Source organism: Gastrolobium bilobum, unplaced genomic scaffold, assembly GCF_033153095.1.
Source record: "Gastrolobium bilobum isolate Gb01-03AN ecotype WA unplaced genomic scaffold, APGP_CSIRO_Gbil_v1 utg7986, whole genome shotgun sequence".
Lineage (NCBI taxonomy): Eukaryota > Viridiplantae > Streptophyta > Magnoliopsida > Fabales > Fabaceae > Gastrolobium > Gastrolobium bilobum.
The window spans coordinates 258,523-280,491 of record NW_026899159.1 but is presented as its reverse complement, the minus strand read 5'-3'; the positions used below and the strand labels follow the sequence as shown (position 1 = coordinate 280,491).

The 21,969-nt window shown below is 34.8% G+C and overlaps 1 protein-coding gene across 3 annotated transcripts; it reads left to right on the top strand.

The window, feature by feature from the left end:
• The first annotated feature begins 5,299 nt into the window (after positions 1-5,299).
• Positions 5,300-21,749, top strand: LOC133287811 (cation/H(+) antiporter 20). 3 transcript variants are annotated; one of them, XM_061485494.1, is made up of 7 exons: positions 5,300-5,479; positions 5,645-6,670; positions 10,020-10,891; positions 10,928-10,970; positions 11,167-11,326; positions 14,210-14,237; positions 21,593-21,749. In XM_061485494.1, exons 1-7 carry the CDS (start codon positions 5,300-5,302, stop codon positions 21,747-21,749), a joined length of 2,466 nt encoding a protein of 821 aa, XP_061341478.1. The 3 variants fall into 3 exon arrangements, with proteins under 3 accessions (XP_061341478.1, XP_061341477.1, XP_061341476.1); XM_061485493.1 differs by lacking the exons at positions 10,928-10,970; positions 14,210-14,237; positions 21,593-21,749 and having other exon boundaries at positions 10,020-10,889; positions 11,167-11,675; XM_061485492.1 differs by lacking the exons at positions 14,210-14,237; positions 21,593-21,749 and having other exon boundaries at positions 10,020-10,970; positions 11,167-11,675.
• Positions 21,750-21,969: the final 220 nt, after the last annotated feature.

Here is a 21,969-nt window from a genome sequence, read left to right as displayed (position 1 = left end):
ACTACCACCATTTGTTACAGTGTATCCTAACTTTAAAATAGAGAAAACCTCCCTTTATCCCAAACCCTTATAAAAAATTAATAATCGAGGAATAAAGATATGGAAAGAGTACTCAACCAATTAAAAGGAAGACTTTATTATTTTTTTTTCATGATGAGATTAGGCAAACTATTTAGCAAGTGATTTTTGTGATCGCAGCTAATTCTTCTGTACGATGCACCTTTCTATTGTGTGGACGAAAAATAATGTGCATCCATTTATTCATAATTTGAAAAGGAAAACTCGTGGGATCACCTTTCCTCATTACCTGGTCGACGTGAAGTCACGGACACCATTGGTTGCTCTATGTTCTCCAAGTGCATATGTCGGTTAATTAACTATTTAAAGGAAAAGTGGGGCTCAATCTCAATGTATACATGTTTGCAAAGTACTCTACGGGGCAAGTGTCATACTCACAGGCTTTGACCTTTTATGTTTTCATATGTAATATTTCAGCAGGCACAAAACTTTGATTGAAGTATATATACGGGATAATTACAAATTTTTTATTTATAAATTCTTATATTTATACTATGTATTATTGATAGTACATGCATATACTATTCATAAAATATAATATAGTTTATAAGAGTTTGTAAATAAAAAATTTATAAATATAATCCTACTTATATATATATTTGATATAATAATAAAAATTGAACAGATAACCTATTAAAATTTCTTATCACTAAATCAAACCTAGTGGTTTGAAGTATATTTATATAAACATATACTAGGAATAAATAATGAATAATTATGATGCGCATTAATTTGGTTTTAAATATTGCTGATTAAATGCTCATATGTTTTATCTTATATATATATTTGATATAATAATGAAAATTGAACAGATAACCTATTAAAATTTCTTATCACTAAATCAAACCTAGTGGTTTGAAGTATATTTATATAAACATATACTAGGAATAAATAATGAATAATTATGATGCGCATTAATTTGGTTTTAAATATTACTGATTAAATGCTCATATGTTTTATTTTATTTTTGGTAACTGATCCTAATTATCTCTTTGAGGCGACTTAGAACTCCCAATATCTCACGAGTTCAACTATTTGAATGCTCATATTATTTAAAGAGAGAAAAAAGCTAATTAAGAAGATCAGAGAGGGAAGGCGGTGTTAGTAGAATACATGAGAAATTGTGATCCACAACCACAAAGAATAATGCAGTTTGCTTATGATCTTTTGGTCACTTTTGCAGGTATCTTGTGACTCCATGTTCATCCAATCAGGACCGTAGTTTCCATGAGCCAGAGCATCGTGCACATGATTGAATAGGAAAACCAGTCATAGGAAGATCAAAGCGAAAAGTCTATAAGCGAAAGGTCTAAAACCTTAGAGCAAAAGGAACAGACTCTCATTTAACACCACGAAAATCAACACTGTTTTTTTTTTTTTGATACAATCTGCCCCAAAAAATCAACACAAAAAAAATCAACACTTTACTCATGAAAACAGAAATGCTACTTTTTAAGCTTTTTAATTTTGTGGGAAAGATTCTTCTCGTTTTGCTAAACAAGGGCTTTCCTGGATAGTTACAATTCGAATGCAATCATTAATATTTTGAATCTATGTTACTATCATAAAGGGGATTTCACACTTTGTTGTTGTACTCCCGGTGGTACATAGATGTCTTCCGTAAGGGTAAAGTATGTTGATATAGGGGGTGTCCATAGTGACAATGGTAGAGACCAAGCACTAGTGGAGCTTCCAATGGTGCATAAAGAGGGGTGTGTGTGGAAGTGGCTAAGGTGGCTCTCCATGGTCACAGCCGTAGAGGCTGAGTGGAGAAGAAGAGATCCCTCCCTCAATGTGAGAGGGGCTATTTAGAGCAAGAGCTCTAGCCAACCTAGCCAGCTTAGCCTTTTCAGGCTAGGCATGCTGAACCCCTGCCCTTGTGCAGCAGCTGGTGTGCATGGAGAAGAGGGGACATCCTATGATGCCTTCTAAAAGATGGGCTTTGAGAGGTTGGACCCATCTGGTGGGCCTCATGTAAGTTGTATCCAGAATAGTTGTCTAGTTTTTGTTTTTTAAATTGTAATTATTAATTATTCATTTATTTATTTTAAGAATTATATAAATAGTATAAACTCATCTTATTATTCATTTAAAGAATAAAAAATAATTATATCGTGTTACTCATTTAAAATTTGAAGATAAAAATAAAAATAAAATAAATCATAAAGATTTAAAGATAATTAAAATATTTGTGAATATTTTTTTATTCTCCAGTTATCTTCAAATGATTATTTTTTTTTTTGCTATACAATCATTATAATTAACTCCAATACTTTCATATTATTATTTATTTTTAAATAAAGAAAACCACAAATTTACTCACACGTACTTCCGGTTCAATACCTTAATAACTTAATATGTATAATAGCTACCGCCCACACACTTTTTCTTATGTATAAAAAATAATATTTTATTCATAGATAGAATATTTAAATAAATATGTGATCCAATTAAATTTTGGATATATAAAATTTTCTCTAAATCACATATTTGAGGGCTCCAATTAAATTGTAAAATAAATAAAATTATAAATATATCGTATTACTCATTTAAAAATTTAAAGATATATATAATAAGAATAAATCATTCAAAGATAAATTAAAAAATTATAAATACTTTTTACTCGCCAGTTATCTTAAAAAAATTGTTATCTTTTTATTATGGGTTTGATGTTTGTCCTTTTGAATGACATAAATTATGTCATTTTAGGAGAGAGATAGAACAAGGAATGAAAATCATGAGGGAAAAATTGTGTGACTTTTTTAATTTAAATTTTAAATAAAAAATATTATTTTGTGTCTATTTCTCTCTTAAAATGACATAATTTTATATTATTTAAAATGACAAACAATTTTCTCTTTTTACTGTTATATAACCATTATAATTAACTTGAAATACCTTCATATTATTATTTATTTTTTTGAAATAAAGAAAAACACAAATTGACTGGCACATTTCTCCAGTGGCGGAGCTACGTTGGTGCCAGCAGGTGTCTAGACACTGACTTAATTAGCCACGTTCATTTAGCTACACTTGAAACGTAGTAAATAATGTATCAATTTTTTAAAAAATTAGCCACGTTTTGATCGTAGCTAGAGAACCGTAACTATTTAGGCACTGGCTGAATTTTTTGGCACTGGCTAACATGTCATGTCATGTTAGCTCCACCACTGCATTTCTCCCGGTACAATAGGTTAATATGCATACTAGTTGTATAGCACACACAATTATGAATATATAATTTTTTTAAATATTCAAAGGAATCAATTCTTCTAAACAGCTTTAGAAAACGCACTTTGGGACACTAAATCAATTCGAAAAAAGTGTACATGTTTAATTAGTCCCTCTGCATTTTGTGGTAACCCAATTAAATTTTCAGCAAACGTAAATGCCTTGGATGTATATATTTGAGGGCTCCAGTTATGTAGTTATACATAGAGATATAAGTTTCAAATACCCAATTTACTAGAATTGGTTCGCCTACTAAATTTAGAAAAAGTAACTCTCTAATTATATTTATTCTATTTATTTTTTATGGTTAATACTAATGAAAAGTCTCACTTAATTTTCTACTTTTAATAAAAGAGCATGCATTATGATAGTACTAAAAATTTATTCCTCATTGTGCAAGAATAAAAGACACAAAAAAGAATGAAATAGTATTCGCTAAGCTTTATCATAATTTTGCTGTTTTATTTCGTTTTAATTTTTTTTTTTTCTGTTGTCAGATTTCTGCTCATATTTTAATTTTTCTAAGTTGATTGTTTAAAAGTTAATATGGGTGTAAAGGTATCAAAAGCCCACCTAAGCGTGAGAGAAAACATAGAGAATTGAAAACAAAAAATTATGAGAAGGAGAAAGTGATTCAGTGTATTGGTTTGAGTCTCAATATGCTATGCACAGCAGAGAGAAGAATAAAACTACCGTAAATAACTATAATAATTCTCTACAACCATGAGTTTGTTTCTTAAATTGTGAAATTGAGAACTATTCTGGCCAGCAAGTCAACCAACTGTGCATAAGATGAAACATGATGGATCGAAATTGTGCACACGAAACTAAATAATGATACTTCAGTTGATGTATGGGAACTGAATAATTAGATATGAGAGTATGTGTTTGATTCTTTTCAGTAATATCTTTGAAAGAGTTTTAAAACTTTAATATTAAACCCTTTCTAAACAGAATTATCTCTTATAAAAAATACACTAAATTTATTCAAAAAAAATTATGTACGGTGATTGATATAATAAAACAATGGTACTAATTTTTAACTCTTGATACATAAAAACACGTGTCATCTCATTTTTTTATATTTTTTTCCTAAGTGGTGGGTCCACATGACTTTTGTATCAACTTAAAATTGTTTTTTTTTTTAAAACTGTCAATTGATATGACGAAAATAAAAAAATTAATTTTAATATTATAATTATGTGTTATCTCTAATATATAGTTATAATTGATTGTGAAAGAAATTTTTTTTCAGCAACATAAAAATTGAGAACCTTAAAATAATATAATAAATTGTTACTCTCGAGTCTCGTCTCTCTGACATCCATAAGTAATAATAAAAAATAACAGTGAGTCATTCACCAAAAAAAAACAAAAAAAACAACAGTAAGTCTTACGTGCACAATTATTACAATTTTAAAGAATTTATATTAAAAAAAATTATAATTAATACCTACAACTTTAATGTAAAAAATTCAAAATAAAAAATATTCCAAGATGTGGTTGACCCGCACCTTCTCCAAACTTACACATCATATTAAAATTTAATTTTCTAGCTTTGACCAGATGGAGCATTATTGAGGTAATTAAACTCCTCAGGTTAAAAAAACAAGTGTACGCGAGTCATATCATCCCAGCATTATTGTCATTTCCTCCATTTAAACTAATAAAGTCTAATAAATAAGATATATTCACCTTCTTATTATGATCACTGACCGCCCTAGCTTCGAAGCGCACAGTGCAGTCTAGGAGGAAACCTGAGTGAAAGATAAGTATAAAGTGATAAAGCAACACGCACCCACGTTGAAGCCAAAGTTGCTTCTATAAATAGATGACACACAACCACCCGCTCCTTCACAAATCATAACTTGCCAGAACATCTTTACACCCTCACCCGATTCCTCTCTCTCCCGCGTTACTTTCCCTTCATAAAAAAGTCTCTCTCGTTCCACTTGCTAACAAAAAAACCGTGTACGTTGTCACGGAAACCATGCCGGTTAACATAACCTCAATTCTAACGTCCTCAAATGGAGTATGGCAAGGAGACAATCCATTGGACTACGCCTTCCCACTCCTTATAGTTCAAATCACCTTGGTCCTCATCGTTACCCGCTTCCTCGCTTTCCTCTTCAAACCTCTCCGACAACCCAAAGTCATTGCTGAAATTGTCGTATGTATATGCATACATACATACATACATTAAAGGAATATAAATATATATATATATATATATATATATATATATATATATATATATATATATTAACTAATTACATAATAAATATAATATTAGAAAGTGAAGTGATTGAATGTATGTTATGTGTGATTTGTGCAGGGTGGAATTCTGTTAGGGCCATCTGCATTGGGAAGGAATCAAAGTTACATGCATCGAATTTTCCCATCATGGAGCACGCCAATACTTGAATCTGTAGCAAACATTGGCCTTCTTTTCTTCCTCTTCCTCGTTGGTCTCGAGCTCGATCTCAATTCAATTCGACGCAGTGGTAGAAGAGCATTCACCATAGCAGCCGTCGGGATCTCCCTCCCTTTCATCTGCGGCATCGGCGTCGCCGTTATCCTCCGCAAAACCATCGACGGCGCCGACAAAGTCGGTTTCGCTCAGTTCCTTGTTTTCATGGGAGTTGCGCTTTCCATCACCGCATTCCCTGTGCTCGCCCGCATCCTAGCCGAGCTCAAGCTCCTGACCACGACCATCGGAGAGACGGCCATGGCCGCCGCCGCATTCAACGACGTGGCCGCGTGGATCCTCCTTGCCCTGGCGGTGGCAATCTCGGGGGACGGTAGCGGCGGGAATCACAAGAGCCCTCTGATTTCAGTTTGGGTTCTGTTATGCGGTGTGGCGTTTGTTATATTTATGATGGTTGTTATCCGACCCGTGATGAAACGGGTCGGGCAGAGGTGTTCGTTGGAGCACGAAGCAGTGGACGAAGCTTATATTTGTTTGACGTTAGCGGGGGTAATGGTATCCGGGTTCATGACGGATATGATCGGGATCCACGCAATATTCGGAGCCTTCGTGTTCGGTTTGACTATTCCAAAGGGTGGGAATTTTGCGGAGAGGTTGATAGAGAGGATTGAGGATTTTGTTTTGGGTTTGTTATTACCACTCTACTTTGCCTCTAGTGGGTTGAAGACTGACGTCACTAAGATCCATGGCGGCGAGGCTTGGGGGCTTCTGTTTCTCGTGATTTCCACGGCGTGCGCCGGCAAGATTCTCGGCACGTTCGTGGTGGCGTTGATGTGCATGATTCCGGCGAGGGAATCGCTTACACTTGGCGTGCTCATGAACACCAAAGGCCTCGTGGAGCTCATCGTACTCAACATTGGAAAGGAGAAAAAGGTCAGCTTCTTCTTTTTGTCCTTTTTCGTTTTTTCATCTTTTTTATTAAAAAAGTATACGGATATTATAAAGGGTTTATTGTTTTTATATTATATTTTGAAATAAATTTTTCTTCTTACATAGATCCACGTAAATCCGTACATTTTTATATACGGAGAAGATAAAATTTATTTTCTATAATATAACATACATTAATGGGACAGGTTATGTTTACAAAATTTTTTGTTTACGAACTCTTACAAACTACACTATATTCTCCCGGGAAAACACTAATCACACTATCTTTTACTGCGTTAATACCTTTTATAAAAGAATTTATAAGCAAAGAGCAAAACTTCCTTTCAACTTCAAAGCTTTCATACCGTGAAGCTTGGGCTGATGTTTTAATTTATTTGTTTGATTGGGGCGACTATTGATTGGGTCAGGTTCTATTAAGTATAAAGAGAGACGTTAGTGACATGAACATGGCATGGAAAGTTGAAGGATGTGATTAATTTATTGTTTATTTTGAGTGCAAACTAGTCGCTCCTCTGTACAAGCAATTTAATTGACTTGGTACAGTTTCAATTTCATAAGATAAATTAGGAAAATAATGTCCTCGTAATTGATGGAATTGGGTGAATATTTTATGAGTTTTATTAATTTCATGTTAAAGGAGATACGTTATCTCATGTCATATAGACAAATTTGTGGGCTCTATTATCTGAAAAAAAAAAGTGACACAGTTATCGAAGGGTGTGTAAGAGAAAAAACTTATCTCATGTAGCATTTCAATAATTTTTCCCATATTTTATTTATTTAAATTTTTAATAAGGTTATTTAACATGACTATATTATATAGGAGAATCTTAATTATACAAAAATAAATTAATAATAATAATAAAATATATTAGGATATATAATTACAATATCACTGTTGAGTCATTTAGATTCTCACACATCATATGATTACGTTAAATAGAGAGAATTCATTTTCATTTTCGTTTTTGCTTTTATCGCTGTTTTGTTGCACTAGCAGCCATTCCAAATAAGATGGAAAGTTAGATCAAAATTCTGAAAAGTCAAATTGTGTGACATTTCCATTGAATTTCTTTTCTTGACATAATTGCAAGGTGTTTCTGTTTTTCTATGTTAGTTCTTTGGGAAAACTTGAAAAGACCTTGAAAGTTTTTTTAATAATCATTTATTTCCTCTTCAAAATTTTGAATTATTTATATTCTTACTTAAATTTTGTTATTATTTACACTTTTAATTTAAATTTTTTTTATCACTTATTCTCTAACTTAGAGGACAGAAGAGGTAAGTGATAAAAAAATTTCAAGTCATAAGTGTAAATAATTTAAAATTTTGAAGATGAAATAAGTAATTATGAGGAAACTTAGCTGTTTTTTTTTTTATATATATATGTATGTTTTCCCTAAATTTTTTTCCTACTTTTCCATCCCTTGCGTGCTCTTCCGCATAGGCAATTTCTTCCAATTAGTTTTTTTATTACGGCTCCTTGCTTTTCAAAAGAGAGACTTGAAACACGTTTTTTTTTTTGTTTTTTTGTTTTTGGTAAGTTGGAACACGTTTTAATTGGCTTATAAATTAGGAAGTTATGGTCCGTCAGTTCAGTTGATTAATTATTTTTTGTTTATACCTATTTTGGTGGATGGCGTGTTCACTTTGATGATATCTCAGTAGTAGAAAAGCACAACACCAAAAAGTCTTGGTTTGTGTACACTCGTCTAGCCCTAATACATCGTTCCCATTTCCAACCACTTTCGTGCTTGTAATTATTAACAAATGTGATGAAACGTCAGTCAATTGACTTAGCTTATTCAGAATTGAGTCACGATTTGAATATTATAGTGATAAAACTCTCTTGGTCCAATAGTTGTTAGGGGCAGAGGAAGAGGTGGTATACCTGAAAAAAAATAAAAAAATTGTAAGGGGATTCCTTCTAAATTTTGTGCAGGATGCATTGTTATCAAAAATAGTATGAAATTGTTGCGATAGGGAAGTATATGTAGACCTAAGACAAACATAGGCTCATTCAATTCCTTATTATGTGGTTGCTGCCACAGTAGGGTTGAAGGTGGTGTGTACCTCCAAAGACGCTAATACTTGGGTTAGATAAGGTACAAAATGAATTAAAATACTGGAGTAAAGATTTGAATGTGCTGAGTATGAGCTGCCTCTTATATAACATAGTGACTAGTTTAGGTTAAAATCTCTAGGAAATATATATGCGTTTAATGTCTTTATTTTTACTGTAGATTTTTTTTTCACATTCACATAAAAATGAGTGAATTTTATTAATTTTTTTATAATAAGACTTACTCACTTTTATATAAGTATAATAAATAAAAGATCAATAGTAAAAGACAAATATTTTTGTGGGGTTGTAAAACAAATGCAAATGACTAGAATTATATTTGTGGGGTTCACATAATTAAATATGATTAAATTATATTATTTAATATTTTTTTTTTTGGAATTATACTATTTTGATCATTCTTTCTGTAGATCCTGATCCGAAATTATTGCGGACTTGAGTTAACCGTCAGCATTATCTTAGATTCTCTTGCCCCTAACTATAATTTCGTTGACCTATCTATTTTTTTTTTTATTGGAGTCTTTTCGTATTAAAATTTAACATCAGTTAATTATGTATATAAAATATTTGTATTTATCTCTTTTTCATTAATAATATTAACCCTCACTTATTTAATATATATAAAAAAAATTCACGTGATCATATCATATAAAATTTTAATACAAAATTATTAATTCTTTTTTTATACACACCGAAATTTATTAAATATTTTTTCATTGAATTTTTTACTTTTATATTTTTAAGAACACTGGTTAACCCCACACATAAAACTGTTAGAACAAAACCACCAATGCGTTTTGGTTGCTCCAGCCTCACGGAAAAATGACGTCACGCTCACACCGCGACTTTGACATATTTTTGGCCAATGAAATCATATTTTTTTTGGATATGACTAAAGAACTCATTTATTTTTTATTACTTTTAAATAAAATTGAAGAAAAATCATGTAAAATATGTGTTTAATGTGTCACGTATAATTATGAAAGATAATTTTTTTTTTTTATATATACATATATAAAAGGGTATGATGTTTATCATTTTTAATGACACAAATTATTTCATTTTAAGAGAGATAGACACAAGGAATAAAAATTATGGGAGAGGAAGTGATTGTCTTTTTTTTTAAATTTAAATAAAAAATTATTATATGTCTATCTTTATATATTTTTTTCTCTTACATGATCTCACACTTTTATGTACCATAAAGTATTGGTTATATGAAGCTGTACGCTTGATGCTAATTTACAGGTTTTGAACGATGAAATATTTGCAATCTTGGTGCTCATGGCTCTATTGACCACCTTCATCACAACCCCAGCAGTGATGGCCATGTATAAACCAGCTCGTGGCATCATAGCCAAGACCCACCGCAAGCTAGGTGACCTCTCCTCCGCCTCTAATCATGGTGTCGTGGACGAGCTACGTGTCTTGGCCTGCGTCCATGGACCTGGCAATGTCCCTTCCATCATCGCTCTCATCGAGTCAACTCGTAGCACCAAGAAGTCCCTCCTCAAGGTTTTCATCATGCACCTCGTTGAGCTCACAGAGCGATCCTCCTCCATCATTTTGGCTCGCCGTGCTCGCAAGAATGGCTTCCCTTTCTTCAACCGCTTCCGGGGCGGCGAGTGGCATGATCGCCTCGCTGGGGCCTTCCAGGCCTACAGTCAACTGGGCCGGGTCACTGTCCGGCCCACTACAGCCATCTCTTCTCTCTCCACCATGCACGATGACATCTGCCACGTGGCGGAGGAAAAGAGGGTGACCATGATCATCTTGCCATTCCACAAACAGTGGAGGATGATGGAAGTGGACGGAGACAGTGGGAGTCACGAGGTGTCGGAGAACGTGGGCCACGGATGGAGAGTGGTGAACCAGAAGGTACTCAAGAACGCACCTTGCTCCGTGGCTGTGCTTGTGGACCGAGGATACGGCAATACCGATGGGCCTAATAATCCAGGCCCAAATAACACTGTGACCCAACGTGTATGCATCGTGTTCTTTGGTGGGCCCGATGATCGAGAGGCTCTAGAGTTGGGTAAGAAAATGGCTGAGCACCCGGCAGTTAAAGTGACAGTTGTAAGGTTCGTTGAGAAAGATGGATTGAATAGTAAAAGCATTGTGTTGCGCCCCTCACCCGACAAAAGCAGCGACAAAAGCTACAGTTTCTCCACCGCTAAAATGAACCGCGAACAAGAAAAGGTAAAAAATACAAATCCAAAGAAAATATTTGTCATTTTAAATGACAGACACTTATGTCCTTTTAAGAAAGATACGTACACAGAAAATTTGAATTTTAAATTAAAAAAATCACCTACTTTCTTTGTGTATGATTCTCATTTTTCTGTATCTATGTTATTTAAAATGTGAATATTTTCATTTTCTCATTATATTGCAGGAGTTGGATGAGAAGGCAATGGGAGAGTTTAGAAGCAAGTGGGATGGGATGGTTGAGTATATAGAGAAGGTTAGTGGGAATGTTGTGGAGGAGGTGTTGGGAACAGGGAGAAGTGGGGATTATGATTTGATAATTGTTGGGAAGGGTCGGTTTCCGTCGAGTATGGTGGCGGAACTGGCGGAGAGGCAAGCGGAGCACGCGGAGTTAGGACCTATTGGGGACGTTTTAACATCGTCGGGACAGGGGGTTGTGTCGTCGGTGTTGGTTATTCAACAACATGATGTGGCTTTAGTAGATGATTCACCCGTGTGTAAAGTGCATGGTGGTGGGTCTAACAGGTTTATAGCTGAGGATTCGTCACATGGGGAAATACAAGTGCAACCTGATGTTGTGTGAACTACTGAACTGAAGTGTGTTTATAACCACTATGGGATCAAGGTCTTAACGGCTCTGATTCTTCTTTTAAATTTCAAGTAAAGATTTAGCTTCATCAAATTCTGTATATACGATGAAGGAAGAAAGGGGGGAAAAAAATAAAAATAAAGTAAACACCCTTCGATTTTTCATTTTGTGGGCGTTACTGTGCCAAAGCAACGCTTTACGTCAGACCAAAAAAATAGAAATAAAAAAGAATGCGTGATGGAATGAATGAAATATTTGTTTGTTTTATTTTATTTTTGTTAACATTGAAAGAAAAACAGACTCCAACAGAAAATTAATAACTACGTACAAGCGGTGCTGATTGCAGAACATGCGTGGGTGGCAACCCCATTCAGTCATGTTGCAATAAAGGCCAGTATTCTTGGAGACGATCTTTCCATAATTTCAGTTAATAATCTAACCACTCTGTTATCTTCTATAAAGCTGTGGGTGATTTTAATCTTCCAAGGTTGTTCCATCAATCGTTTGGTGTTGTAAACCAATGAATATAGAGAATGACTTCATGGCAGCCATTGCAAATCAGATCTTTAGCTGTCAGAGTATTCCTCTAGCCATAATTGTTGGTATTTCATATTCCAAGCCAAAGTCCGGCTAAGATAGGATCCACATGTTATGTATACGGCACACTCGTGTGATTATATGTATGAAACGTGGTAAACTTGTGGGACAAAAATGTGATGGACAGCTTTATGTGTACATAGTCTTTCCTGAAGTAATCATGTATGTGTAGGAAAAGTGAGATTCGTATAGAACTAATGTGTAAGGGAATTGAATAGTGTGTTTGCACCCTTGGACAACCTCCTGTAATAGGTAAAATAAGAAAGATGGTCTATAGGACTTGATTACCTGACTATTAGGGGTGAAAGTGGGCCGGATTCGATTATAGGAGCCTACAGCTGAGCAAACTTTCGGTACTACCCGTCATAGGTAGTACCGTTCCCAAATTAGAAAGCAATAAGGGCATAAAAGGAAATGGATAAAAATCAAGGGATTAAAATGGGATAAAAATTTCCTATTTTAGTAAAATGATGTACTCAATTTGGTACAACTGTAGTATTTAAAAAAAATTCACTACGGCTTAGCTTATATCAGGCCGGACTTGACCTATTACATATAGTCAAATAGAACATGCTCGAGTTTTTAAAGAAGCCTATTTAGAAAATAGGTGATAGGCCTTTCTGTTACATGTCGGGCCTATAAGCCTACAGGCCAGCCTATATCATATTATTTATTTTAAATTAAATAAAATAATATTATTCATAGTAGTACCAAATGGTGATAGTTCAATTCAGTGTTTTAAAACTCGGACCGGTCATCGAACCGGTCGAGGTACTGGGTTACTGAGTCACTGGTTCAACTGGGTTCAACCGGGTTGAACCGGAATTACTATTAACATATTAAAAATATAAAAATATTACTTATATTAATAAAAATTCACATAAGAAAACTATCAATGAGCTTCAAAAAATAAATTGATTTTCAATTATAGCAAATATTATATACTTCTAAGCTTCTAGCTCTAGACCATATCCTAATATTGGATTAAAATTGCAATATAAGTTAAATGCACCTTTTGTGCTTGACATGATACGGATAAATTAAATCATGATAACAAAAAGTATGCATGAAATATACATTAAGAAAAAAGTGTCACCGTTATCATGATAACAAATAGTATGCATGAAATATACACTAAGAAAAAAGTGTCCGCCGTTGAGATGAGATCATGAGACCATCAGTGTTTATCACCACTTAACTTCATGAGATCATTATAAGATGCAACTAAATTACATAAACGAACTGCACTAATCTAAAATACCTTATTATTTTCATCTTACTTTTAATCATATTCATCATAAAATATGAATATGATTTAATTCAAGAGTTCTTATAAAAAAAAAATTTACCAAAAAAGAGAGAGGAATAACCGGTCTAACCCGGGTCAACCAGGTCGCCGGGTTTCGACCGGGTCAACCGGTCCAATCCGGGTTGACTACAGAAGCGGTCCAACTACCTGCTCGGATCGGGGAACCCACCTGATCACCGAGTCCCGGGTCGACCCGGCCGGTCCGAGCTGGGTTTTAAAACATTGGTTCAATTGGTGCATGTGAATTAAGTAGGTGGTGGAATAACCTAAATTCGATCTCTCACCAATACTATCTCTGGAGGTGACATAAGATCTGTATCAATCTCTACAGTACCATCATAATCAACATTTAGTATTGTAGGAAGAGTTATTGATGTCTATCGTTCTAGCTTGGCTGAAGATACCATCCAAGCTTTAATATACGGTAGAGATTGGCTACATAATAAGTATGACTTGAAGAAAAAACAAAAGATATAAAAAAGTTTTTTGTTTTTAATTTTAACAGACTAACAGGTCAAGTCAGGCCATTTTTTTTTATAAATAGGACAAGTCAAGCTAATAGTTAGACTCGTACTATGCGATCGAGGCAGGACAAATTGAACCAAACATGCACACGTTTGCAAGAGTTAGGGGATGGTGGAGTTTTACCAAGGCTGAGGTTCAGAATGCTCAAATTTTGGGCGAGCAAGACTCTAGTCTTACTTGAGTAAATCGGCTGGCAGTGTTCCAAATGAGTGCTGACAAATTTAGATTTTAAATATACGTGAATATATATGAACAAAAGAATGTGGTGGACCTAGCCATGAGAACAGCAAACAAGTTAAGTAACATCTTCTAGAGTTGGTGGATTTTGATTAAAATTATGGCTAATTGATTTATGAATAGATTGTATCTTGCTTTCTACATAACGTATTTTCGAACTTAGGTTGGCTATGTAATTTTTGTATGTACACTGATATTGTATAAGTGTAAAATATCAGAGTTGATCTTTTTAATTATTGTAGCCCTTATTTAATAATTAATTATTATCAGATTGACCTTAATTATAAACTATTTCAAAAATTTAACTTCTTCAGAAAACATAACACCAATCTGTCCATATTTGACCGTTGACCATCAAGCCTACTCGAATATTTTTTGAAATTTTTTTCCTACCCGAGTAGTGAAAAGGATACTCAAGTATATTTTAAAATTCTGAAAAAAAATATTTGAATTATTTATCCGAATAGGGAAGGGGCTACCCGGATAAATAACCGTAGCTTTTCCTGTTGATGAAAGCACGCCTCCTAATCCTCATCACTGTTCTCTTCCTTCTCAAGTGGTTGAAAGAAAGACCAACACCATAAGCGTGAAAGGAATAATTTTATTTTCATGTTTCCCTTTTCCATAATCTTGTTAAGCACAGATCCAAAGTTAGAAGGTCATGGGATGCACCATTTCGAATGAAGACACCCTCTGGAAAGTGTTGTGGTATTTCGCCTTGGATGTGAGTGATAAGCGTGGCTTTCCCTATCTAGCAAAGTTAATCTGCAAAATACTATTCATTAATAAATAATTAAAATGATAGATAGTATATATAACTGGGATCGATGAAAACAATTTGTTAGATCCTTCACCTGAGATGGAAGCAGTGGCTGGTCCACATACTCAAATAATGAACCAAAGATATCAATAAAATTTAACTTTGGTTCCTTCTCAACCGATTTCGCACCTGAAACCAAGGCATCAAACACCAACACCATCTTAAAATTCAATCATACGCAGCTTCTACTAGATAGATTAAAAAAAAATACACTTTTTATGGGTTCTTCATAATCATCATAAGAAAACAAGGGACCTGAAAAAACCCCACTTTCATGTTTTCCAGAAAAAGCTAATGATTTTGTTCAATATATGTATAGCTCTCTGCTATACATAAAAGTTGGAAATTGAGAAATTTAATGATACAGTGAAGTAATAGGGAAGCCGCAAGGTGAAGAAACAAGTACAAAAATTCTTGAACTTGGAAAGAGGTAACTCAAAGCAAAAGAACCATGAAGACAAAGAACACAAAGTGGCAAGAGAGTAGTGGATGAACAGGGTTGAGAGTAGTACATCATTATTTATCCTGGTAGTCCCTTCCTTACTCGGGTAAATAATTCAAATATTTTTTCAGAATTTTGAAATATATCCGGGTATTCTCTTCTTGTGCGGGTAGGAGAAAAATTTCAAAAAATATCCGAGTAGGGAGGGGGCTATCTGGATAGGCTTGATGATCAATGGTCAAATAGAAACAGATTGATGTTATGTTTTCTGGAGAGGTTAAATTTTTGAAATAATTTATAATCAAAATTAATTTAATAATTAATTATTGAATAAGGGCTATAATGATCAAAAAGTCATCAGAGTTGACATGTGACGTTACAAAGTATATATATCATGCAAGTTGCAACTAGTTCCGCACATTGCCATTGTCAGTGTATAACTAGACATGCACAAAATAGATGTACAATTCATGATGAGTTGCCACGTAGCAATTGCGCATCAACAATATTCAACACTCCGCATTAGTACGGCAAAATGTTTCAAAATGGCATCAAATGAGTAATTTTTTTAAATGCAAATTTTTGGTCTTTTAGCCCTTAATAATGATTTACATAACAACTAAGGAAACTATTTTTGAAATGAATGTATTAGGAGTGTTTCTACCTTTCCTTATGCATAATCACACTTTCGAAACTAATCTCATTTTTCTAAGATGATCTCATTTTCAAATAAAAATGTATTCCAATTTTTCCTAAATTAAATTGGAACCAACTCCATTATTTAAATTTTTTTAATTTTGGTTGTCGTCCGGTAGCAATTTTGATTTAGCAGATGACGACTTGGGATGGTTGGAGAGTCAAGCCTAATATAATTAATTTTGTGAATTATTTATACCTTTATAATTAGGGTTTTGTGTTTATCCTTTTAAATGATATATTGTTATATCATTTTAAGTGAGAGAAAAACACAAGCATTAAAAATCATGGGAAAGAAAATAGGTATTTTTAAAAAAATGTAAATTTTAAATAAAAAAATACTAAGTTGTGTATTTCTCTTAATTAAAATGGCAAATATTTAAATCATACTTAAAATATTTTTTTCCTTATAATTTTTTGTTTCACTGCAAAATATTAACCATACATGCTTATAATTAATATTTTAGGGCAACAAATCATGTCATGTTTTGTCAATGTAAATCATACTTAAAATTTATGAATATACTGTCATAAAATTTGCTTGTGGGTTAAAAATTCAAATTCGATTAGATTCATATTTATTTTATAACAAAACTGGAAAACAATGTTACTTTTCTTAATTCGAGAGGATAAATTAAGAATTATAGTTTTCTATTTTATTGTAATTAGTTAATTTAACATAATTAATTCAATAAATTAAAATTAGTGTCATATACTTAACTATAGGATTTTAGTGTATATAATTTAAAAAATTAAAGATGTTGGATCTAATCTCTATTTATTTAAATAAGTATAAAGATTATTATACATTGAATTTTGTGTACGGAAGCATTCATAAAATTGCATGTATCAATGTATAATCACAAATGAAGATTACATGCAATATGCAAAAATGTATACATCATTTTATGATAAAATTAGCAACTATCAATTCGTATTTCCTAATTCTTGTGAGCAGATTGAGAATATAATTTGATATTTTTTCTTATTTGATCATAAAAAAAAAATCTTTCTTCATGAAAGCCAGACAGCGGAGATAGAGTCCAACCGCATTATAGCACTGCAGGGAAAGAAAATATCTACATGATTACCATAGTCAAATAGGGAGACCTCAGTCCAGCTCCCCACCAATGAGTGGCGTTGACTTAAGCCTATCTTATACCAGAAGTGCTGGGAAATAGTGTAAGGAGATTGAGTGTCAATAATGCAAAAAGCCTTGGGAACTCGGTTGGAATTCATTCAAAGAAAAACATGTGAAAGGAAGCGTGATAACAGTTGATCTTTGGCTTACTTACTAATTGTGGGCACGAAACTCTAGAAACTCATTCTTTGCCCCATCTCTCTTCTCTTCTCTTATGAAATTAATCTTGACGAACTCAACAAGATGTTATTGGGTTGCGAAGAATATAAGTTGAACTCAACGTCTTTCCATTCCTAATAGAGCAAACAAATTAATTTATTACTTTTTTAATAAAAAATTACGAATAAGTTGTCGTTTTGCAAAAAATTACGAATCTATAGCACCCAAACACGCCCACATAGGGCGTGTTCTGATGGAGAGAGACACGCCCATGTGGGGCGTGAGCTTGTGAAAGAAACACGCCCAAGGTAGGGCGTGTGTGGCAGGAGAGAGATACGCCTAGGGTAAGGCGTGAGCTTATGAAGCAAACACGGCCAAGGAAGGGCGTGTTCCAGGAGAGAGACACGCCCACGATAGGGCGTGTTATCCGCGGTGTATATAAATCCGTTTTTCACTTTTTTAACTCATTTCCACCCTCCCATCCTCTCTCTAAACCTCCTCCTCCTCCTCCTCTCTAAATTTCTTTTGGAGGGTTTTGCGCAGCGAAGCTCTGTCTCTCTCTTATGTAAGTCCCTATTTATTGTTTATTTTTTTTATTAACAGCAATTAATATATGATAGTTAATAGTGACTTAGATAATTGTTAGGGAGTTAGAAAAATATTAGCGACTTAGAAAAATAATTGTTAGGGTGGCTGCCATATGGGATTATTTTCAACAGCCGATAATATGCTAACATGCCGGTCTGAAATTAGACATATATTATCCGCTTGAGTGACGTGCTGACGAAGATTGGCAAGGAAGTATGACCAAGCCTCCAATGTCTCACCCTCAACAACGGCAAATGCAAGTGGCACACATTCATTATTACCATCTTGAGCTGTGGCAATCAATAACTTTCCCTTATATTTCCCGTATAGATGAGTGCCATCAATTTGTATCATTGGTTTGCAAAATTTAAATGCCTCGCAACATTGTCTGAAAGTCCAGAAACAACGAACAAATACACGTTTTCCGGTAACCAACTGCCCCTCAACAAAACAATCCTTTGTTTGAATATTGTAAAAGGAACCTGGTGAAAAACGAAGCATATATTCACACCAGTTGGGTAAAAATGCATAGGACTCCTCCCAATCACCATATAACATTGACATTGCTTTCTGCTTCGCATACCATGCCTTTCGAAATGAAACTTTGAATCCATATGAATGCGTTATCCTCTCCTGAACGAGCGAAATGGCCACTGAAGGTTCCTTTTTTATCATCTCTGAATCACAAAAGCTGGATATAAACATTAACAGAACAACAGGTATATCAACTGCAATTTTAATCAGCTTTTTAATTTGAAATTACGTACCTACTACAAGTGTTGCAATAACGTCAGAATCAAGTTGTCGATGATCTTGAGAAATATGGTCATTCAAGCAATTGTGCTTCCCACCCCATTTCGTCACCTTCCAATTTTCACCATACGTTGGTTTAATTACCCTGACCCTCCACGGGCAACCTTGGACGTGTGCACAACATTTCATGCTTAATTTTGTGGGAGTGCTCTCAACCACAATTGCTTCTTGATGCTCCTTCATGAGGTAGCGCTTGATTGCCATCTGAGCCTCTTTTTTGGATGTAAATTGTTGGTTAACAAACAACTTTTCTCCCAATTGCCAAGGACCCTGGATTGAACCCGAACTCTGCGTCCATGATTGTGCCTCACTCGGATAATCCCAATCAATATATGTGTAATGTGGAATTTCTGACCAAAAAGGATCAACAGGTGCATCGCCTACATGTACTACGTAATAATAATAATAGAATTGAATTATTTTCTTAATCAAAAATTGCAACAACCAAACTGTCAGTATATTAATTGATAGCATACCTTCAGGATGTTCTGGTACTTGACTCGATGTTGTGCCATGATGTACAACGATACGAGACTCCCCCAAATCATGCACTGGTTGAAGTTCAGTACCAGACCTGCCACATTCTTCGTCATTGTCCGATGCACTCGCATCCTTTAAAAGAAGACGATCCTCTATTGCAATATTTTCCTCATCATCTTCGTCATACTCATCATCCATAACCCAAGTAGGGTCATGTTCATCTTCCTCAGACATGTTAACAACAGGAACAGCAGGAACAACAGGAACAACAGATGATGATGCATTAAGAGGAGAAGTAGACCTAACTGACCTCATTGGTATGACAACTTCCTCCGTGGTTGTAGTATCCACATACAACTCTAAGAAATCCTTTCTACACTGGTTCAAGAACTCTTCCATTACCATATCGATGTCTTCGTCATCGACCACTTGCAAGCTAATGTATTGAACACGTTGCCATAACCTTGCCGTGACAAGAGTGATCAATTGGTTGTCTTGAAGACATAATTTTTGACGTATTTTCTGATGCAGCTCAGCAACCGTTGAGTTTCATTTAATACGTGATGGCCTTTTCTCCCCTACAAAAATAACACCACGACGACCTTCTTCTTTCCTACCGTTAAAATATAGAACGACACGAATAGTATCAGAATTCGCACTCATTTTTAAAAACAAAATTTTAAAAGATAAAACAAAATATGAGTAAACAAGTGCAAACTATCAGAGAGTTTAGCATAACAATGACAGAATTGTGAAGAGTGTGTAGGGGAGTGGGTGTTTAAATAGCAGTCAGTTTAGTCACTCACGCCCATATTTGGGCGTGTCAACCCACTGAACACGCCTTATCTTAGGCGTGACCACACACGCCCTACGTAGGGCGTGTCTCTCTCCATCAGAACACGCCCCATGTGGGCGTGTTTGGGTGCTATAGATTCGTAATTTTTTGCAAAACGACAACTTATTCGTAATTTTTTATTAAAAAAGTAATAAATTAATTTTTTTGCCTTCCTAATAGTTCAAATCACCTTGGTCCTTGTACTCGCTTCCGCCCTTTCCGCTTCAAACCTCTCCGAACCCCCAAAGTCATTGCTGAAATTGTCGACAAGATGATTTGACGAGGAGGACAAAGGTGATTTGAACTATTAGAAATGGAAAGACGTAGTCCAATGGATTCTCCTTGCCATACTTCATTGGAGGACGTTTGAATTGAGGTTATGTTCATCGGCATGATTGCCCTGAGTGTGACAACGTACGCGGTTTTTGGTTGGGAGCTAATAAGTCGGACGAGAGACTCTGTTTTTTTTTTATGAAGGGGAAGTAACGCGGAAGAGAGGAATCGAGTGTGTGTGTGTGTATAAAGATGTTTTGGCAATTTATGAATTATGAAGGAACGGGTGGTTGTGTGTGTATTTAAAGAAGCAACTTTGGCTTCAACGTGTGTATCACTCTATACTTGTCATTCATTCAAGTTTCCCTTCTAGACCGCTGACAGACTTGCAATGGAAGCTTCGCATTCTTGCTTGCTTCCATGGAACAGGCAACGTACCCTCACCTCCCTAAATCAACTTCATTCAATCAGTTCATGCCACCAACAAGTCTCACCTTAAACTATAGCTGGTGCAACTAGCTGATAGCTCATCCTCAATATTAATAGTTCAACGCAGCCAAGAGAACGAATTTCCCTTCAACCGATTCCAAAGAGGAGCACCGCATGACCAAACTGCCACATCATTCCAAGCTTATGGTCAAGTAGGTCAAGTTACTTTGCATCAATAGACATCCATCTCATTATCATCATCTACAATGCACGAGGACATATGCCATGTTTCAGAAGAAGGGTGTGGCAGTTATCATATTGCCTTTCCACAAAAGGTGAAGAGGGAAGATGAAAAGGCAATAGAAAACATAGGGAAGGGCTGGAGGGAAGTCAATCAGAGGCATTCAACGTCTCCGTTGCAGTGCTTGTAAACCGTGGGGTTGGTAGAGGGTTTAAACAAGGAACCGAGACCAGTGCTGCTGCAGAGCAGAGGGTGAGCATTCTTTTCATTGTCATGAGCAAGAGTTGGATTAATGGAATACATTGAAAAGGATTCAAGCGACATAACAAAGATGGTGTTAACAATCGGGAATGCCAAGGAGTACGACCTATTTAGTAATTGCGGGAAAGGGACAACAGTTTCTGAGTCAACCATGGTGACAAAACATAAATGATTCTAGTCCCGCGCATGCTGAGCTTGGGTCCATTGGAGATCTCTTAACTTCTTCAGGTCAGGGCATTACGAGTTCATTGCTCGTTATTCAAGACCATGATTCGATAAATTCAAACAGAACTTCTCTAAAAAAAGACAGCAAGAACCAAGAGTACTGTGATTAACGATGGCGATGCTATCTCAGAAATCCAAACATCCGTTTAAAATGATATTAAATATGTATAAGCAATCACCCGCATAAATGATATCAATAATATACAAAATAAACCTTCTCAGGTACTGTATTTTGTTTCTTCATGAATCTAAGACCTTATGTTTGGAAATATTCAAGTGATGCATTGTTGTACACCCATAAAAAGAAACTCCGACATCGCAAACACGAGT